Source organism: Berghia stephanieae, chromosome 13 (genome assembly GCF_034508935.2).
Source record: "Berghia stephanieae isolate SIO BIC M18660-M18661 chromosome 13, UCSD_Bste_1.3, whole genome shotgun sequence".
In the NCBI taxonomy this organism is placed as follows: domain Eukaryota; kingdom Metazoa; phylum Mollusca; class Gastropoda; order Nudibranchia; family Aeolidiidae; genus Berghia; species Berghia stephanieae.
In genome coordinates, this window is record NC_088372.1 from 9,442,028 (window position 1) to 9,463,430 (window position 21,403).

Genomic DNA, 21,403 nt, shown 5'->3' on the forward strand with positions numbered 1-21,403 from the left:
AGAGAAACTGTTGGATCCCATTATCTCTTCACACAATGACTATCAGACATTGGCGGCCATTTTGTTTGTTTACATTGTCATTAGGGTTTTGTAATTGTGAAACTGTGATCGGAAACATTCTCTAAAGTCTTTCAATGCATGCCATTTTCTTTTTCAAACTCATTATAACATCTTTCATGGATGATAAAAAATACGAAATTCATTTTTTACAGTTTGATTAACATCTTTCGTGCTATATCAATACATTAACTAACATATAATCACTATACAGAATACATCAAATATATATATATATATATATATATATATATATATATATATATATATATATATATATATTATATATATATATTATATATATATATATATATATATATATATATATAAATCATAAAAACAAAAACCATGAAATAATAGTGCTCAACTTTTTGATAAAAGGAGCTATTTATAAACATTTCACTTCCACTTCCTGGTGAGAGCTAACGCTTGAAACAATATTTTAGAAGTTAAATAATCATAATTATACTTGAAATGTTTTATATATATATATATATATATATATATATATATATATATATATATATATATATATATATATATATATATATATATATATATATATATATATATATGAATGTTGTAGATGCATTTATATTTACTAAAAATCCTTTATATTATGTCAAATGATAGGGGCTAAACACTTAGGGTATTCATTTATTCTTGTAATTGCTTATGAACAAGTGACGTTTATTTATTTATTTAGTCATTTATCTGGAAGGGGGGGGGGGTATTCATTGATTCATTCATCGAGTGTTGTCTACAAACTTACCACGAGGAGTAGCCGTCATCTTGTATCGTGGAAAGTCACAGTTATCACTTTGGGTTTCTGTATTCAAATCATCTGATTCACAAGGACCTGGCATGCAATTGTAAAAAAAGATAATAATAATAATAATAATAATAATAATAATAATAATAATAATAATAATAATAATAATAATAATAATAATAATAATAATAATAAATAATAATAAAAATAATAATAATAACAATAATAATAATAATAATAATAATAATAATAATAATAATAATAATAATAATAATAATAATAATAATAATAATAATAATAATAATAATAATAATAATAATACAGTCCAACCCCATTTATTGGGATGGCTGAGTTCCCGACAAATCGTCCCAATTAAGCGGCGTCCATGAAATGAACAATTTTTCAGATATACCAAAGTCCATTCTGCATTTATCCAGACTTGGGACTGGCAATGCAAGTTCTAATGAAAGCCATGTTCATTGATGAATTGTCCAAGATATGTAGAATGGATGATTGGTTATCAATGCGACAAGTTTTATACCAACTGTCTTGATCATTGTTTAAATCTTGTCACAATCACTTGGCATGTCAGTTATTGCAACAACGTTTATCAGACAGTGACATTTCACGTCTTTATGAAAAACAAACAAGACAAATCTAACATATTTGCCATTCATAAGGGTTGCATAATGAATGTCACATCTCCATGCACCTCAGTTCATCGCATCATCTTCCTCCTCTTCCTTCTTTCAGTCATATTGTATTATAGGAGACAAGGAAGATGTAGAAAGAAGAAAAAGTTAATCAAAGGCTGCACTAGATAAGTTATTACATATATGGATTAGAAAAGATAACATAAAAATGAACTTTAAAATAAAATTATACACAACCCTGGTAAAATCCATGCGGAGATATAACTGCGGAAATGGGCACTGACTGGAACCGAAGATTAGACAGATTCCATAGAAAACAACTGAAAAGAGTCCTGAATATATGATAGCCCACAAAAATAAGCAATAAAACACAGTATGAAAAATGCAATGAAAGACCCTTATTCATTCAAGTAAGCAATGGATTAGGAAAGCATTGTCTACCCATTTGTCTCATTGAAATAACAAACCATTTGTAGGTGACACCCTCAAACAAACAATTAGTGGGAAAGAGGAAAAAGGAACGCCCAAAGACTAGATGTTTGCAGAGAGTAAAGGACAATATGAATAAAAGAAGGAAGGGGAGGAAGATGATGCGATGAACCGAGGTGCATGGAGATGTGACATTCATTATGGCAACCCTGCAAAATATGGGATAAGCTGAAAGAAGAAGAAGAAGAAGAAGCCTCGAACAAATAAAGCCATCACTCTTTACAGATCACACCATTGGTCAGTTTACCTGCAAGCCTAAATAAATTAAATAAAAATAAATTGAGCTTTTATATAGCGCAATATCCACTAAATGTGCTCAAAGCTCTTTACAAGGGGTCCCTGGACAACAGCAACATTTAACATGTAGGACGGACCATGACGCTTGATAGACGATATTACAATTTTTCGGACAAAGACAACTCTGTTAACGGCCAGGTACTCATTTTATATCTGAGTACAGTGAGAGAATGTGAGTAAAGAGTCTTTTCCAAGGACTCAACAATGCGCCGAGCGAGGCTCGAACCCAGGACCTTCCGATCCGAAAACGAGTGTCATACCACTAGACCACATAGCCTACCATCTTGGCCATTGATCCATGACCATGGACGCGGCGATAGCAGTCGATGACACCGACAAGGGGTACAGGTGCAGCTATGTGGTCTAGTGGTATGACACTCGCTTTCGGATCGCAAGGTCCTGGATTCGAGCCTCACTCGGCGCATAGTTGAGTCCTTGGAAAAGGCTCTTTACTCACATTCATTCACTGTACTCAGGTGTAAAATGAGTACATGGCCTTTAACAGCGTTGACTGTGTCCGAAAAAAATTATAATATTGCCATGCAGTTACAGGCGTCATGTCTTGTCCTAAATGTTAAATGTTACTGTTAGACAGGGACCGTTTATAAAAGCGCTTTGACCACGCTTAGTGGATTTTGCGCTATATAAAAGCTCAATGTTACAAGTAAATTCTATTGTTCACACCCCTGTGTTGTCATGATGGGCACTAGAAGGGGACACAGGCAAATTCTATTGTTCACACTCCTGTGTTGTCATGATGGACACTAGAAAGGGACACAGGTAAATTCTATTGTTCACACCCCTGTGTTGTCATGATGGACACTAGAAGGGGACACAGGCAAATTTTATTGTTCACACTCCTGTGTTGTCACGATGGACAATAGAACAAGAAGGCGACACAGGTAAATTCTATTGTTCACACCCCTGTGTTGTCTTGATGGACACTAGAAGGGGACACAGGTAAATTCTATTGTTCACACCCCTGTGTTGTCATGATGGACACTAGAACTAGAAGGGGACACAGGTAAATTCTATTGTTCACACCCCTGTGTTGTCATGATGGACACTAGAAGGGGACACAGGTAAATTCTATTGTTCACACCCCTGTGTTGTCATGATGGACACTAGAACTAGAAGGGGACACAGGTAAATTCTATTGTTCACACCCCTGTGTTGTCATGATGGACACTAGAAAGGGACACAGGTAAACTCTATTGTTCACACCCCTGTGTTGTCATGATGGACACTAGAAGGGGACACAGGCAAATTTTATTGTTCACACTCCTGTGTTGTCACGATGGACAATAGAACAAGAAGGCGAAACAGGTAAATTCTATTGTTCACACCCCTGTGTTGTCTTGATGGACACTAGAAGGGGACACAGGTGAATTCTATTGTTCACACCCCTGTGTTGTCTTGATGGACACTAGAAGGGGACACAGGTAAATTCTATTGTTCACACCCCTGTGTTGTCTTTCTGACCTCCTTGTCCAACCAGCATTGATTGAGTAGCTGGGTCTGTTAGATCTAGTTGAAAGTACTTCGCTGTAGACTAGCATCCTATTCAAAGGGTAACAAGCAATTGCTATCGTGTGTTTCATGCTATCAAAACCGGGATAAACTCCTGCTCCTTGAGCCTAATGGCTCTGAAGGACGACTTTTTCTTCTGGTTTCCAGTACTTACTCAAATGAACGGTGAGATTCTCAGACTTGCTGGCTTTCCCTCCTTGCATCACAGATTTCAAAGGCATTTCAGTAGATTTATTATCGCAGCAATGATCATCACTGTCCAGTCCTTTGCTATTTTGACCTTTGTCAGAAATTTCAACTGAGAAAGTAAATGTTTCAAATGTTCACATATCTGTAATTGGATTCAATAGTCTGATGTCACGCCACCCGGCAACGGTGGCCATCTTGGTTCTAAACAAAGAAAATCCTTACTTTTTATTCTTCATGCTGGCTAGAACTTTTCATATGCCTTGTGATCAGAATGTGTAAAAGTCAAAACATTATAAAATTTATGGGTTTTTTTCCCTCTGGATACGCTTTTATGCTCGCTGGAGAAATATTTCTTACGGCGTCCGCCATTGTTCCGATAGTTTAGAGCCAATGTTACTAAGTTACCATGCGTAATTAGGAAGGAAGTGATGTCACGACTGTTGAAGAGTATTTCAAGAAGATTGCTGAACATCTCATAAACAGACAGGCAAATAAGGAACTGGTGGATAAATGGCAGAGTAGTCATGAACGGTGATGAGAAAGATAAAAGGAGACAGGCAAAATTCATAGGACAAAATATAAGAAAGAAAGGCTTAACAAAAATTGATGACAATGAGGAAGTTGGAAGGAAAGAAGAGTATCTGCAGAGCTACCAACCCCAACTGAAGAAAAGGTGTAATTTGGAAAGAAAAAATGGTGTAATTTGGACTGAAAAAATGTGTAATATTGACTGAAAAACTGTGTAATTTTGGCTGAAAAAATGTGTAATTTTGACTGGAAAAAAGATGTAATTTTAACTAAAATAAGGTTTAATTTTGACAGAAAAAAGGTGTAGTTTTGAAGAAATGTGCGGCTATGTGGTCTAGTGGTATGACGCTCACTTTCGGATCAGAAGGTCCTGGGTTTGAGCCTCGCTTGGCGCATAGTTGAGTCCTTGGAAAAGGCTCTTTACTCACAATCAATCTCTCACCGTATTCAGGTGTAGAATGAGTACCTGGCCGTTAACAGCATTGTCTCTGTTGGAGAAAAATTTAATCACGCCTAACAGGCTTCATGTCACGTCCCAAACGTTAAGTGTTACTGTTGGCCAGGGACCCCTTGTAAAGCGCTTTGAGCATGTTTATTGAGCTATATAAAAGCTCAAGTCTTTTTTTTTAAGTGTAACAATATTCCATTTGGCATATAGTTAGCAACTCTGCCATTAGATGTTTCAAGTAGCCTCGTGTTTCCTTACCAGAACTCAGCCTATTCATCAAATCATCACTGTAGTAGTTGACTGCGGATTTGCACTGCGTTTCCTTGAAAGTTGATGACGATGACAACAACAATGATGAAGAAAATGATGAGGAGGAAGAGGAGGAGTAGGAATAGGAGGCATCCGAAACCATGACTGGGTGTTTGACCTGGGAAAATATGATGATGTCGGGATGGTGAGAAGACTGGATGATGATGATGGTGATGATGATGATGATGATGATGATAATTATGATGATGACGATGACAATAATGATGATGATGATGATGATAATGATGATGATGATGATGATGATGATGATGATGATGATGATGATGATGATGATGATTATGATGATGATGATTTGATGATGACAATAATGATGATGATGATGATTATGATGATGATGATGACAATAATGATGATGATGATGATGATGATGATGATGATGATGATGATGACAATAATGATGATGATGATGATGATGATGATGATGATGATGATGATGATGATGATGATGATGCCAATGATGATGATGACAATAATGATGATGATGATGATGATGCTTATGATTATGATGATGATGATGACAATAATGATGATGATGATGATGATGATGATGATGATGATGATGATGATGATGATGATGATGATGATGATGATGATGATGATGATGACAATAATGATGATGACAATATGATGATGATGATGATGATGATGATGATGATGATGATGATGATGATGATGATGATGATGATGGTGATGATGATGATGATGATGACAATAATGATGATGATGATAATGTCAATCGCCTCCTAATCTTCAGACTGGGATGCTTTGGCAGCTTCTCTGATTTGTTGAGTGAGTTTTTTCCACTGATGACGGTCTGCTGCAATGGATCTTGGGTATTCTATCTAAATCCTTTTCGCATCTCAGTTCTTGTTGGGTCATCGAGGCCCTTGAGGTCTTTATTTATCGTGCTGTATATTATGCTTGTTGTGGGTCTGCCTTTGTGTTTGTTATGTCCGCTTGGTGTAAAGAATAGCGTCATCGCCTTATTTGATGAAATATTTCTGTCTCTCCTCTCACTTCATTTCTTATTATTGGAATATAAAACTTCAGAATTCAAGAAAACATTTATATTATACCAATAGCCCACCCATGACATTTATATTATACCAATAACCCCACCCATGACATTTATATTATACCAATAACCCTACCCATGCCATTTACATTATACCAGTAACCCTACCCATGCCATTTATATTATACCAGTAACCCTACCCATGACATATATATTATACCAGTAACCCTACCCATGACATTTATATTATACCAGTAACCCTACCCATGACATTTATATTATACCAGTAACCCTACCCATGACATTTATATTATACCAGTAACCCTACGCATGCCATTTATATTATACCAGTAACCCTACCCATGCCATTTATATTATACCAGTAACCCTACCCATGCCATTTATATTATACCAGTAACCCTACCCATGACATTTATATTATACCAGTAACCCTACCCATGCCATTTATATTATACCAGTAACCCTACCCATGCCATTTATATTATACCAATAACCCTACCCATGACATTTATATTATACCAATAACCCTACCCATGACATTTATATTATACCAATAACCCTACCCATGACATTTATATTATACCAATAACCCTACCCATGCCATTTATATTATACCAGTAACCCTACCCATGACATTTATATTATACCAATAACCTTACCCATGACATTTATATTATACCAGTAACCCTACCCATGACATTTATATTATATCAATAACCCTACCCATGACATTTATATTATACCAGTAACCCTACCCATGAAACCAGGCCTCCATCTGCAACCCTGAAAATTGCCTGAAAATCCGCGAGACATTTGGGTCCGGGTCTAGGCGGAGCCCTGGTAGGAGGTCAGGGGAACAACATCCCCCTGAAGTCAAAGCTTTTTCAATAAAACATGAGCAAAGATCCCCATTTCCCAGAATATTTTCTTAGAATTTTACCAATTCAATAGGCTGTGTGATGACAAAATGAAAATTTCTTTCTTTTTTTTTTTTTTTCCAACGGAGTGAAATTGCCGGCAAATTTACTGGCCTGAATAAAACGTTTGACCTTAGAATTATCTTTGTTGTGAAGATTCTACAAGTCAAAATTTTTTGTTTAGTAAAAACCGAATGCATGCAGGAGATGAGTTCCCCGAACGTCTAGGTTTTTTCACAAAGGATGGTAGAAATGCCTAAAAATGTCTGCCATTTTCATTTTTTTTAAAAGCCAAATGGGACAGCGTGGCTCAGCAGTACGTTCTTTGCTTCGTGCCCTAAAGGTACTGAATTCTAATACCTGCTGCGTTGTGTGGCCTTGGGCAAGTCAAATCCGGTTTTTAATTAATCATTTTACAACAACTTACCTCTTGAGCAGCCTTAAGGCAGTCCGGTATTTCACTTCCCTGTGCCAAAACCTGACCTTCCATTATATCTGTCCATAGAGAAACAAAACACTAGAATTTTGGTGAGATAAAAAGATAGAAGTAGCTGACAGAATTTAAAATGGACATATATATATATATATATATATATATATATATATATATATATATATCTGTCTCTCTCTCTCTCTCTCTCTCTCTCTCTCGCTCTCTCTCTCTCTCTCTCTCTCTCTCTCTCTCTCTCTCTCGCTCTCTCTGTCTTTCTCTCTCTGTCTCTCTCTCTGTCTCTCTCTCTCTCTCTCTCTCTCTCTCTCTCTCTCTCTCTCTCTCTCTCTCTCTCTCTCTCTCTCTCTCTCACTCTCTCTCTCTGACATTTTAAAGGTCTGAATGTAATTGATTTATAGACTATCAAACAAAAGAATGACTAAGACAAGGGAGGTAATTCCAAATTATATTTACATAGATCAAAGGAGCATGTCTTGCAACTAGATTTGGATCTTATCTGTACATTTTCTAACCCACGAATAAACAGATAATCATCTAGTAATTTAGTAATAGTAAATGTGTCAGTGCATGATATAATCAGTCGGAAGGTGAAAATGTTGGATTTGCATTTTTCCCCAGAGCATTTTAATATTTATTTGAATTTAATCGGGTGATTTTTCATGAAGTTATGGTCAGATGTATGGGAAAGGTACCCAGCAAATTTTCTCAAATTTCATACTTTTTGAACTTGAGTAGCTGTAAAAAATATTTAGAAGTGAAATTTAGCTTTTTTATTCCCCGAAGATGTACAAAAAGGTTTGATTTAATCATTTATGACATGAAGTCATTTTTGATAAAAAAAATTGACCTTCTAATTAAACTTGGCAATATCTCAGTTCAAACCTTTTCACCATCTGACTGATTGTGTCAGTAACTGTAACCACACGATCACAAGAGTGTCATACCACTCAACCACAAGAGTGTCATACTACTTGACAACAAAAGTGTCATACCATAAGACGATAAGAGGGTCATACTACTAGATCATAAAGCCATAAATCTTATACAAACGCATGCGATGAGTAAGAATCTAACTATAAGAAAATATTACCCTTGAAATCCTTCAATTTGAGAGTCAAATCTTTTCTGCCGATTGCTGTGAGGTTGTCAATCAAGGGTTGTAAGTTTCTGGGCCCCAGCAGGTCACGATCAATCAAGGCAGAGAAAAGTTCAATGCCAGTTGAGATTCGTTTGCCTCGTGGGATGGAAGCAAATAAATACCTTGTGGTGAAAAAAAAAGAGAGAGAAGAGAATAATCAAAATGGAATCTAAAGATTGCTTCCCCAAATATTTCTTTTTAATAATTTTTTTTTTTAAACCTATCTTATAATTTTTCTTTTAAAGGCAAATCCATTGGTCAAATCCTACAAGCACATATAAGCAGGTCTGATAACCAAAAAAAATTGTGGCCTTGTTTCAACATTTTTGAAATAGGTAATATTTTGTGTTTGTTTGAGAGTACTTCCAATCAGTGAGTACATAACAATAAGTACAGTTTGGTCTAATCACTGAACAACAAATTACTCTGAACCTCGGATACGGCAACTTCAGATCTAGCGTAAACTCGGGGGGGGGTTCTTTATTTGGCACAACTAAATCCACCTCACATTCAACTAAGCTCATAATCACACATCTTGGCTACAACAAAGTATTCGAAACTGCAAAAGGCAAATGAAGAAAAGGCTATCAGTGTTCGTTTTAAATTGCAATGCTGTCCAACTCAATGAGCTTTATTACATACAGCCATTGTCGTGTTGACTATTTCACATTATTACACACTAAAAATGAGTGCAGAGGACATATGGATAGGAGCCGTGCGTGTGTTTAAGTGTTTGTTTATTGCCTGTGAGGTGCGACTCAGTGCCATTGGCAGAGACACTTAGAGTAAGAGTCATGTTGCAATGGTATGATTTTGTCTCACTTGATGTGGATGTGTGCTAATGGTTGGTTGGGTGTGTACAGTGGAGATGGGGTAAAGGTGAAGATGGGTGTGTACAGTAGAGATGGAGTAAAGGTGGGGATGGGTGTGTACGGTGGAGATGGGGTAAAGGTGAAGATGGGTGTGTACAGTGGAGATGGGGTAAAGGTGAAGATGGATGTGTACGGTGGAGATGGGGTAAAGGTGGGGATGGGTGTGTACAGTGGAGATGGGGTAAAGGTGAAGATGGATGTGTACGGTGGAGATGGGGTAAAGGTGGGGATGGGTGTGTACGTTGGAGATGAGGTAAAGGTGGGTATGGGTGTGTACGGTGGAGATGGGGTAAAGGTGGGGATGGGTGTGTACAGTGGAGATGAGGTAAAGGTGGGGATGGGTGTGTACGGTGGAGATGGGGTAAAGGTGGGGATGGGTGTGTACGGTGGAGATGGGGTAAAGGTGGGGATGGGTGTGTACAGTGGAGATGAGGTAAAGGTGGGGATGGGTGTGTACGGTGGAGATGGGGTAAAGGTGGGGATGGGTGTGTACAGTGGAAATGGGTAAAGGTGGGGATGGGTGTGTACAGTGGAGATGGGTGAGTATGGTGGAGATGGGTGTGTACGGTGGAGATGGGGTAAAGGTGGGGATGGGTGAGTATGGTGGAGATGGGTGTGTACGGTGGAGATGGGGTAAAGGTGGGGATGGGTGTGTACAGTGGAAATGGGTGAGTATGGTAGAGATGGGTGTGTACGGTGGAGATGGGGTAAAGGTGGGGAAGGGTGTGTAAAGTGGAGATGGGTGAGTATGGTGGAGATGGGTGTGTACGGTGGAGATGGGGTAAAGGTGGGGATGGGTGTGTACAGTGGAGATGGGTGAGTATGGTGGAGATGGGTGTGTACGGTGGAGATGGGTGTGTACGGTGGAGATGGGTGAGTATGGTGGAGATGGGTGTGTACGGTGGAGATGGGGTAAAGGTGGAGATGGGTGTGTACGGAAGAGATGGGTGAGTACGGTGGAGATGGGTGAGTACGGGGAAGAGTACGGTGGAGATGGGTGAGTACGGTGGAGATAGGTGTGTACGGAGGAGATGGGTGAATACGGTGGAGATGGGTGAGTACGGTGGAGATGGGTGAGTACGGTGGAGATGGGTGAGTACGGTGGAGATGGGTGTGTACGGAGGAGAAGGGTGAGTACGGTGGAGATGGGTGAGTACGGTGGAGATGGGTGAGTACGGTGGAGATGGGTGAGTACGGTGGAGATGGGTGAGTACGGAGGAGATGGGTGAGTACGGTGGAGATGGGTGTGTACGGAGGAGATGGGTGAGTACGGTGGAGATGGGTGAGTACAGAGGAGATGGGTGTGTATGGAGGAGATGGGTGAGTACGGAGGAGATGGGTGAATACGGTGGAGATGGGTGAGTACAGAGGAGATGGGTGTGTACGGAGGAGATGGGTGAGTACGGTGGAGATGGGTGAGTACGGTGGAGATGGGTGAGTACGGAGGAGATGGGTGAGTACAGAGGAGATGGGTGAATACGGTGGAGATGGGTGAGTACGGATGAGATGGGTGAGTACGGTGGAGATGGGTGAATACGGTGGAGATGGGTGTGTACGGAGGAGATGGGTGTGTACGGTGGAGATGGGTGAGTACGGAGGAGATGGGTGAGTACGGAGGAGATGGGTGAGTACGGAGGAGATGGGTGAGTACGGAGGAGATGGGTGAGTACGGAGGAGATGGGTGAGTACGGAGGAGATGGGTGTGTACAGAGGAGATGGGTGAGTACAGAGGAGATGGGTGTGTACGGATGAGATGGGTGAATACGGTGGAGATGGGTGAGTACGGTGGAGATGGGTGAGTACAGAGGAGATGGGTGTGTACGGTGGAGATGGGTGAATACGGTGGAGATGGGTGAGTACGGAGGAGATGGGTGAGTACCGTGGAGATGGGTGAGTACGGTGGAGATGGGTGAATACGGTGGAGATGGGTGAGTACGGAGGAGATGGGTGAGTACGGTGGAGATGGGTGAATACGGTGGAGATGGGTGAGTACGGAGGAGATGGGTGAATATGGTGGAGGTGGGTGAGTACGGTGGAGATGGGTGAATACGGTGGAGATGGGTGAATATGGTGGAGATGGGTGAGTACGGAGGAGATGGGTGAGTACGGTGGAGATGAGTTCAAGGCACACCCGCTTACTATTATGAAGAAATCGTAGAACTACAAAATGTTGGCTCCAATTTTAAGAGTTCATGAGCATATCTAAGTCATTAAAATTTATTGAAATGAAATTTGATGCCGGAATACAGAATTTTAAGGCTTTCGAAGTGTCATTTAATCATTGTGAGGGTAAATTGATGATTATTAAAGTTGACTTTAGTGGTTACAATTTTTGTTTCCTAAAGATTACTAATTTTTCAATTTTGAAGTAAGCCAGTATGAGTAAAGGTGGGGAGAAAAAAAAATCCTATAATTTAAACTCAATAACTTAGTCAATCAGGGGTTAACTCTCTCCTTACTAGCTATTTTCAGAATTTTACCCTAAACTTCATACTCGCCCAACACTAAAATAGATTTTTTTCATACAGAAAAGCGACGAGCATATTCTATATTTTGTTGAGAAAAATGAGCTCTGCAACCCAGTGTCGAGTTTTTATAGCTAAAAATATAGCTAAATATAATCAGAATAAGAAAATTGTTGGCTGCATCGTAACGAATGTGACGATTTTCCTATGGGTGGTAAGGAGGGGGTTAAGGGTCAATCATCCAAGTGTCCTGCTTGCAGCAATGGGGCAAGGAGAGTAATCCATATATTTTTACCAACTCAAAATACAGTACTTACACAGTGACAGCCCTTGTATTAATGTCAAAATTGACACCTCCAATTCAACAAAATCTTGGTTATAACGAACATTTACCTCCAATCCTGTACATTTTGTTGTAACCAAGGTGCGCATTGTGTTTTTTTACCAGGATGTAGAATCAAGAAGGCAGGCATGACTAATATTTTTTGCTTAGGTAATCAATAAGGAACATCATGTCTTCAAAACAATGTAAATTACAAACACATTTGAACATAAATATAGCATTTTCATTGGTTTATGAGAAAAGTGAGAAATGAACGAATTCGAAGATTGACTGAAGTGAAGAATGTATCAATTAAGATAGGAGAAGATAGATTGAAATGGTTCAGATATGTAAAGAGACGGGAGAGGGAGTATGTGGGAAGGAAAGTATTGGACATACAATTAGCAGGAAAGAGAAAAAGGGGGCACAGGAAGAATGGATGGATGGATGGAATAAAGGATGATATTATGAAAGAACTGGGCCTGGAGGAAGATGATGCTATGAACCGAGATGCATGGGGATGTGGCATTCATTTTGGAAACCCTGGAAAATGCGGGATAAGCTGAAAGAAAGAAGAAGAAGAAGAAGAAGAAGAAGAAGAAGAAGAAGAAGAAGAAGAAGAAGAAGAAGAAGAAGAAGAAGAAGAAGAAGAAGAAGTAGAAGAAGAAGAAGACTAAGATGATGATGATTGGTTTATGACGCTAAATGTGTTTTTCAAATCTATTTTTAAATTTCCTAAATGATAAGTCACCTGCTGAACACCCTTTATCCATCATTGGGCACGGTGGTCCAGCATTATGATATTTGCTTCATACCTGAAAGGTACCAATTTGGAATACCCGAGATGGGTGAGTACGGCACTGCACTGCAGCTGACTCCTGGGTTATTCCAGTCTTCCCTTAGAATCGAACGACAAATTTCCCCTTTGGGATGTATAAAGGGAATTTTTTTTTTTTTTAACCTGTGTATTGCCAGGTCCTCAATCACATCTGAGTTGAGAGTGTAAAATGCCTTGAAACCATGAGCTAAAAAAAAAACTTGAGCTTTTATATAGCGCAATATCCACTAAACCTGCTCAAAGCACTTTCCAAAGGGTCCCTGACCAACAGCAACACATAACATATAGAACGAGACATGACGCCTGTTTGGCAACATTACAACTTCTTCCGACAGAGACAATGCTATTAAAAGCCAAGTAATCATTTTACATCTGAGTACGGTGAGAGAATGTGAGTAAAGAGTCTTTTCTATGTGCCGTGCGAGGCTCAAACCCAGGACCTTTCGATCTGAAAGTAAGTGTCATACCACAAGACCAAATAGAAACACAACACGAGGGCCTAAGTTTTTGTGACCATTGTCAACCATTTAGTCACTGAACACAACATTGCTTGACTTTGTTGTGAATAATACAAACGAGACAGCCATCTCACAATAGAAGGTACAAAACTGACATCACTCAGCCCTTTGTTAATGTCTTTCGACAGCAATTTTTAAGATTAGTTCTCAATGAATTCATCAGTCTATAAACATTCAAGGTTACTAATAATTGTGTGTGTCGGTACATTAAATCTGGCTGGTGGATGCTGTGTACAATTTAGCTGCATGCAAAGCATCAAATGAATTGTTTGTCATGATGTTATGAATATCTCATCACATGACAGTGCCAAGCCCATGATAAAAAAAAATTATATCTCTGGTCAGAATAATATCAATGTGGAAAAGGCTTCAGATGGGAACAGTACAAACAATGGACGCTCTGGGTTCAAAACCTTCGTCAGCAAATCAAAAACAAAGGAATATTGAAAAAAAATAAACAAAATGTAGAGAAAATTGTGTAGCGAGTGTACTTCTCGGTGGATGGTAAAAAATGGTTTTACATCCAAAATATATTGTTTGGACTGTTTTATCACTCCTGAGCCTTTCTATTTTCAATTTTTCAATAATATTTTTATGATCACAGGCTTCATGCACCCCCCCCCCCCCACCCCTTTCCCCTGCTCTCTAATATCATCATAGATGTTTTAACTTTTACCAAAGTTCTTTTGCCTCAACTAGGGTTGATAACTTTAAGAAGGTGGAATTTATCAGGAATAAAATTTACGAAGTAGACCTTAGCCTTAAAAATAAAAAATCCTCACCTTAAAGACGAAATATTCTCGGGAACCATGTCTTCACTTAGTTCAAACAAAATTTCAATTAATTTGAACTCATTGCAGCGTAAGCACTCCGGGCTACCGTCCACTTGGATGTTTGATTTAGTTTCTATTAAATCGCTCAGATCTCTCCGTCCTATAGTGCGCAGCATTCCGTACAAATAAGATAGATTGTCTCTTGTGATTAGACCATTATTTTCAAGGATTTCAAAAAGTTCGAGCCCTGAGGTAACTCTTGAGGTCGATCTTCGCTTTGTGAATGGTAGACATAAAAACTTTAAACTTTCCAGATTGTCCTCTTTGAGCTCACCGTCAATTTCCAATAAAAGTTTATGAAAGTCTGTCATTCTTCCCTCTCGTCTTGCGGTCCCTAGTTGGCAAGCTCTCTTCTAAATGTTACAATTCCTGGTTTACAGTAAAGTAAAGAAACATAAACATTATAGTTTTTTTTCTTTTCTTTTTTTTTGGTAGAATTTTGATAGGTAGATGTTGAATTCAACGTGGTCTTAATCTGACCCTTCTTCCGATGAGATTGAGATAAGTCGGTAACCGCGGTAAGAATGCCTGAGATTGTGATCGTGAGGCGAGGAGATCTGTTTTGAGGAAAAGTTGTTTTACTTTTGCCGAAACATTGATTGTCATAGACTTCTATACTGGTCCACTATAAAAAAAATTTTCAGTTTAGCTCACTTTTTTTAAGCCTTCTGATTTCCAGTCAAATAGTCATTGAAGCATACAGATTATTTTGTTTTGCCTACCTCCGGAAGCCAACTCAATTCCCGGAAATTTGTTTCAACAAGGAACTTTTGTTGCTGATTTCTTTTCTTCGTTCCTTTCAATATATGCTTAAGAATAAGATATGTATACACATATGTTATTTAAGCACCAAAGCATGGAACTTTTTTGTCTTTAAAATCTTTTGTTTTAATTCAATTTTTTAAAATTAATAAATAGTTTACCGTTTCCCCACCACGAAAAAATGGTTTTCCCCAACAAGAAAAAATTCTATATTTAGAATTTGGTGTTCTTCAATTAACTGACTCCGGATTGAATTTTAGTCGTCGCTTCTGTCATGTTTAAGTCGCCGATCAATGACCATATGGGGTCCACTTAGAGAGTATACGATTCTTAGGGGATTGAACTTCACTCCATATGAACTATGAGATAAACTCCCCAGATTCTGTACCAATGAGCGGAGACAAAGGTGGGTGCCAGTAGCCAATAGACCACAGTCCAGGACCTTTGTATATTGTTGTGCTGACGAAGAGTTTGTACCCGAAACGTCCATTGTCTGTTTTGTTCCCATACGAAGCTTCTCCATTTTCACTCTTTCGTTAGTATTTTCACGATCACCGGCTTCAGGCATCCCCTACCAATTTCTACTTTTCCGTATACACCATTAGTTGTAGCTTGGTAGCGGCAATGATGTATACTCGTTGGGTTGAAGTATAACAGTCCGAAGAAAGCGGTGCATTTAATAGGTAAAGTACTGCAAAGTAGCTTGAGGACGGAATGGAACTTCCAGAATTATTCATGAGAGCTGAATGGTTATCATCATCATCATCATCATCATCATCATCATCATCATCATCATCATCATCATCATCATCATCATCATCATCACCATTATCATCAAACCTGAAAAATGACGTCAAACTATAAGTCCTAGTGTTTTCTAGCGTGGCCTTCGTAAAGTAAAAGCCTGACACTGACCAAAAAATGACGTCAAAATGCCAGTCTTTTGCTACAAAAGAAAACAAATCGTGAGTTGAATTCAATAGTTCAACCAATGAAATGACTTGTTTCCATGAGCTCTACTAACGACAACTCACTAATGACGTCAAACTGCCAGTCCTTTTGGATTTCAGTGTCAGGCTATAATATAGATAGTATGCAGATGACGTCACTCAGGTCTTTGTTATTGTTTTTTGCCATCCGCGTTTATGAGTAATGCTCACTGAACTGTATTAACCCGACTATAAACGTTCATGGATACACACAGTTTTGTGTGTTGGTCCGTTATACTTCCGGATGGCAATGTTATAAGCTTCTTAGCCAAGCGCATACTATCTATATAACGATAGCTACGTTTCTAGTGTCAGTTAACGATGGCTACGCTAGAACCCTCTAGGACTTACAATTTGACGTCATTTTTAGGTTTGTGCAGCGTCCAGTGAGTTGTCGTTAGTAGAGCTCAAGGAAACAAGTGATCCCATTGGTTGAACCATTGAATACAACTCACGATTTGTTTTCTTTTGTTGCCAAAGACTTGTCTTTTGATGACATTTTTTTATCAGTGTCGGGCCATGAGGTTTAGAAGCTCATAACATTGCCATCTGGAAGTATAGATAGTGTGCGCTTGGCCAAGGAGTTCACAACATTGCCATCCGGAAGTATAACGGACCAACACACAAACTCTGTGTAACCATGAACTTTTATAGTCTGGTTAATACAGTTTAGTGAGAACAACTCACAAACGCGGATGGCAAAAACAATAACAAAGGCCTGAGTGACGTCATCTGCATACTATCTATAACGGACCAACACACAAAACTATGTGTAACCTTCAACGTTTATAGTCTGGTTAATAGATAGTATGCAGATGACGTCACTCAGGTCTTTGTTATTGTTTTTGCCATCCGCGTTTGTGAGTTGTTCTCACTAAACTGTATTAACCAGACTATAAAAGTTCATGGTTACACAGAGTTTGTGTGTTGGTCTGTTATACTTCCGGATGGCAATGTTGTGAATTCCTTGGCCAAGTGCATTCTATCTATACAGTTTTGTGAGCATTTCTCATAAACAGGGATGGAAAAAAACACAAAACAATAAAAAAGACCCAGGTGACGTCAATTTCATTCTATCTATAGATAGTATGCGCTTGGCTAAGAAGATCACAACATTGCCATCGGAAGTATAACGGACCAACACACAAAACTATGTGTAACCATGAACTTTTATAGTCTGGAAAATACAGTTTAGTGAGAATTACTCATAAACGTGGATGGCAAAAAAACAATAACAAAGGCCTGAGTGACGTCAATTTCGTTCTATCTATTTAATATCGCTGTCCCGGCTTAAATGTTCATAGTCTGATTAATACAATGTAGTGAGAAATATACTTTAAAATGGCTGGCTAAAAACGATAACAGAGACCTGAGTGTCGTCAAATACGTTCTATCTATATCCCACTGCGGATGTTGTTGTTTGTTTTGTTTTTGTTTTTTGTTTCCTCTTTTTCTTTTTCTTTTTTAAGCTAAGCGCATAGCATAGTTCAACCAATAGATAGTATGCGCTTGGCTAAGAAGCTCATAACATTGCCATCCGGAAGTATTTTGGACCAACACACAAAACTGTGTGTATCCATGAACGTTTAGAGCCAGGTAAATACAGTTCAGTGAGCATTACTCATAAAACGCGGATGGCAAAAACAATAACAAAGACCTGAGTTACGTCATCTTCGAACTATCTATAGATAGTATGCAGATGACGTCACTCAGGCCTTTGTTATTGTTTTTGCCATCCGCGTTTGTGAGTTGTTCTCACTAATCTGTATTAACCAGACTATAAAAGTTCATGGTTACACATAGTTTGTGTGTTGGTCCGTTATACTTCCGGATGGCAATGTTGTGAACTCCTTGGCCAACCGCATTCTATCTATAGATAGAATGCGCTTGGCCAAGGAGTTCACTATCTATAGATAGAATGCGCTTGGCCAAGGAGTTCACAACATTGCCATCCGGAAGTATAACGGACCAACACACAAACTCTGTGTAACCATGAACTTTGATAGTCTGAGAATGCGGTTGGCCAAGGAGTTCACAATATTGCCATCCGGAAGTATAACGGACCAACACAAAAACTCTGTGTAACCATGAACTGTTATAGTCTGGTTAATACAGATTAGTGAGAGGAAGTATAACGGACCAACACACAAACTCTGTGTAACCATGAACTTTGATAGTCTGAGAATGCGGTTGGCCAAGGAGTTCACAATATTGCCATCCGGAAGTATAACGGACCAACACAAAAACTCTGTGTAACCATGAAATTTTATAGTCTGGTTAATACAGATTAGTGAGAACAACTCACAAACGCGGATGGCAGAAACAATAACAAAGGCCTGAGTGACGTCATCTGCATACTATCTATAGGATCATAGTTTGTTTCCTTGAGCACTAAGCACGACTCTCACAAGAAGGGGGGGGGGGGGGTGCACCAACCTAAGCATGACTTCACGATACAAGTTTTTGTGTCAGGCGATCAGTTCATGAAGGCAACGATCAGACTAGAGAATGAATGAAGCTGACGTCACCCGGCTCTTTCTTGTTGTATTTAGACCGCCAGTTGGCTGTTTCAGTTTTCACTAAAATATAATAGTACCACGAATCCCATTAATACAACCCTTTAAGATTATATACAGTTTTCTGTATTGATGCTATGCATTTAGCTAAAATACGTATAACTTCCGCCAGCCGGATATAACGTACCAACACACATAAACCGTGCGTACCCGTGAAGGGTTATGGCCTAATTAATACAATTTAGTGAGAACTAATCATAAAATAATGCCTGGCGAAAACACAATAACAAAGAGCTGAGTGGTGTCAATTTCGTTCCTGTTACACTAATCAGTATAAATTTAGATAGTATGCACTTGGCTCAGAAGTTCACAACATTGCCATCCGATAGTATAACTGGCAAACACACAAAAATGTGTGTAACCATGAACGTTTATAGATAGTATGCGCTTGGCTAAGAAGCTCATAACATTGCCATCCGGAAGTAAAACTGGTCAGCACACAAAACTGTGTGTAACCTTGAAGGTTTAGTCTGCTTCATACACTTTAGTGAGAAGTACTCATGACTTCGGATGGCAAAAGACAATAACAAAGACATGAGTGACGTCATCTTCGAACTATCTATAGTCTGGTTAATACAGTTTAGTAAGAATTACTCATAAAAGCGAAAAACAATAACAAAGACTTGAGTGACGTCATCTTCGATCCCTCTATAAATATTTAAAATTACAGTTTTGTGGATAAGTACGTTTCATCTGGCGGACAGATGTGGTATTTTACTTTAATCCATAGCATCAATAAAAACCTCAGTTGATGAATTCATCCAGTTCACATACGTACTCTGAATAGATACGTCGTTAAAAAATTTGGCCAGAAAACTCTTCCCTCAAATATCGATTGATTTAAATGTCCCCCATCTTGGCAAAAACACTCAAATTCTGGAATCTCGCGAGGTATTTCTTAAAGCCTTTTTTTTTTTTTTTTTTTAAAGATAAACCCAGCAGTGAATGGGTAGCTGGTTCTGTTAGACCTGGCGGAAAGTACTTTGTGATAGACTAGCGTCCTATCCACAGGAAAGCAAGCAATTTCTATTGTCCGTTTTACGCTATAGAAACCGGGATAAACTCCGGCTCTATGAGCCTAATGGCTCTGAAGGAGGACTTTCACTCTGGCCTTTGTTATTGTTTTTCGACCGCCAGTTCGTGATTCGTTCTCACTCGGTTCTCTTCATCATTAGGGTTACACGAAGATCCTCATACATACGCACACGCAGACAAGCACACACATACAAAGACTGACACGCACATACGCATACACACACGCGCGCGCTAAAGAAGAGAGACAAGTACAGACAGGAGGCAAATTCATTAAATTTCGTTTTATTTAACAAATCCAAGTGTTTTTTTTTTAAAGTATAATATATAATAATAACAATAAACAGATGATGATGATGATGATGATGATGATGATGATGATGATGATGATGATGATGATGATGATGATGATGTTGATGATAATAATAACAAAAATAATGATAATAATAATAATAATGATAATGGTAATAATAAATAATAATAATAATAATAATATAATAATAATAATAATAATAATAATAATAATAATAATAATAATAATAATAATAATAATAATAATAATAATAATAATAATAATAATAATAATAATAATAAATAATAATAATAATAAATAATAATAATAATAATAATAATAATAATAATAATAATAATAATAATAATAATAATAATAATAATAATAATAATAATACTAATAATGATGATGATAATGATGATGATGATGATGATGATGTTGATAATAATAATAATAATAATAATAATAATAATAATAATAATAATAATAATAATAATAATAATAATAATAATAATAATAATAATAATAATAATAATAATATTAATAATAATAATAATAATAATAATAATAATAATAATAATAATAATAATAATAATAATGATGATGATCATGATGATGATGATGTTGATAACAATAATAATAATAATAATAATAATAATAATAATAATAATAATAATAATAATAATAATAATAATAATAATAATAATAATAATAATAATAATAATAATAATAATAATAATAATAATGATAATAATAATAATCATAATAATGATGATAATAATAAATAATAATAAGAATCTCATCTCATGTAGTTCCATATCTGAAGCAGACGTCGGAGGTCATCTTCCGCCAAGCTGATCTATCTCTTGCCAATTCTATTAAAGCAGCGCCACCTTTCTCAGCTTCATCTGTCCAAGTTCTTATCCCTTTCAAATACGTTATTCTTTGTCTTCCTCTTATTCTTTTTCCATTCATCTTTCCAGTCAAGGCGAGTATTTCCAAACCAGGGTGGCGGATAATGTGTCCTAAAAATTCCATTTGGCGTTTGATGATTTTTGTTATCAGTGAT

At 37.7% G+C, this 21,403-nt stretch overlaps 1 protein-coding gene across 1 annotated transcript in view; it reads right to left on the bottom strand.

Moving 5' to 3' along the window:
- LOC144959190 (caspase-8-like) overlaps positions 1–15,647 on the bottom strand; it is a 31,884-nt gene extending 16,237 nt beyond the window's left edge. Inside the window, exons 1-6 of the mRNA XM_078891734.1 lie at positions 14,633–15,647; positions 8,788–8,957; positions 7,674–7,741; positions 5,222–5,390; positions 3,953–4,096; positions 830–916 (exon numbers count right to left, since the gene is read on the bottom strand). Of these exons, the coding sequence (XP_078747860.1) occupies positions 830–916; positions 3,953–4,096; positions 5,222–5,390; positions 7,674–7,741; positions 8,788–8,957; positions 14,633–14,994 (1,000 nt within the window). The 5' untranslated portion in view covers positions 14,995–15,647. The remainder of the gene's footprint in view (positions 1–829; positions 917–3,952; positions 4,097–5,221; positions 5,391–7,673; positions 7,742–8,787; positions 8,958–14,632) is intronic.
- Positions 15,648–21,403: the final 5,756 nt, after the last annotated feature.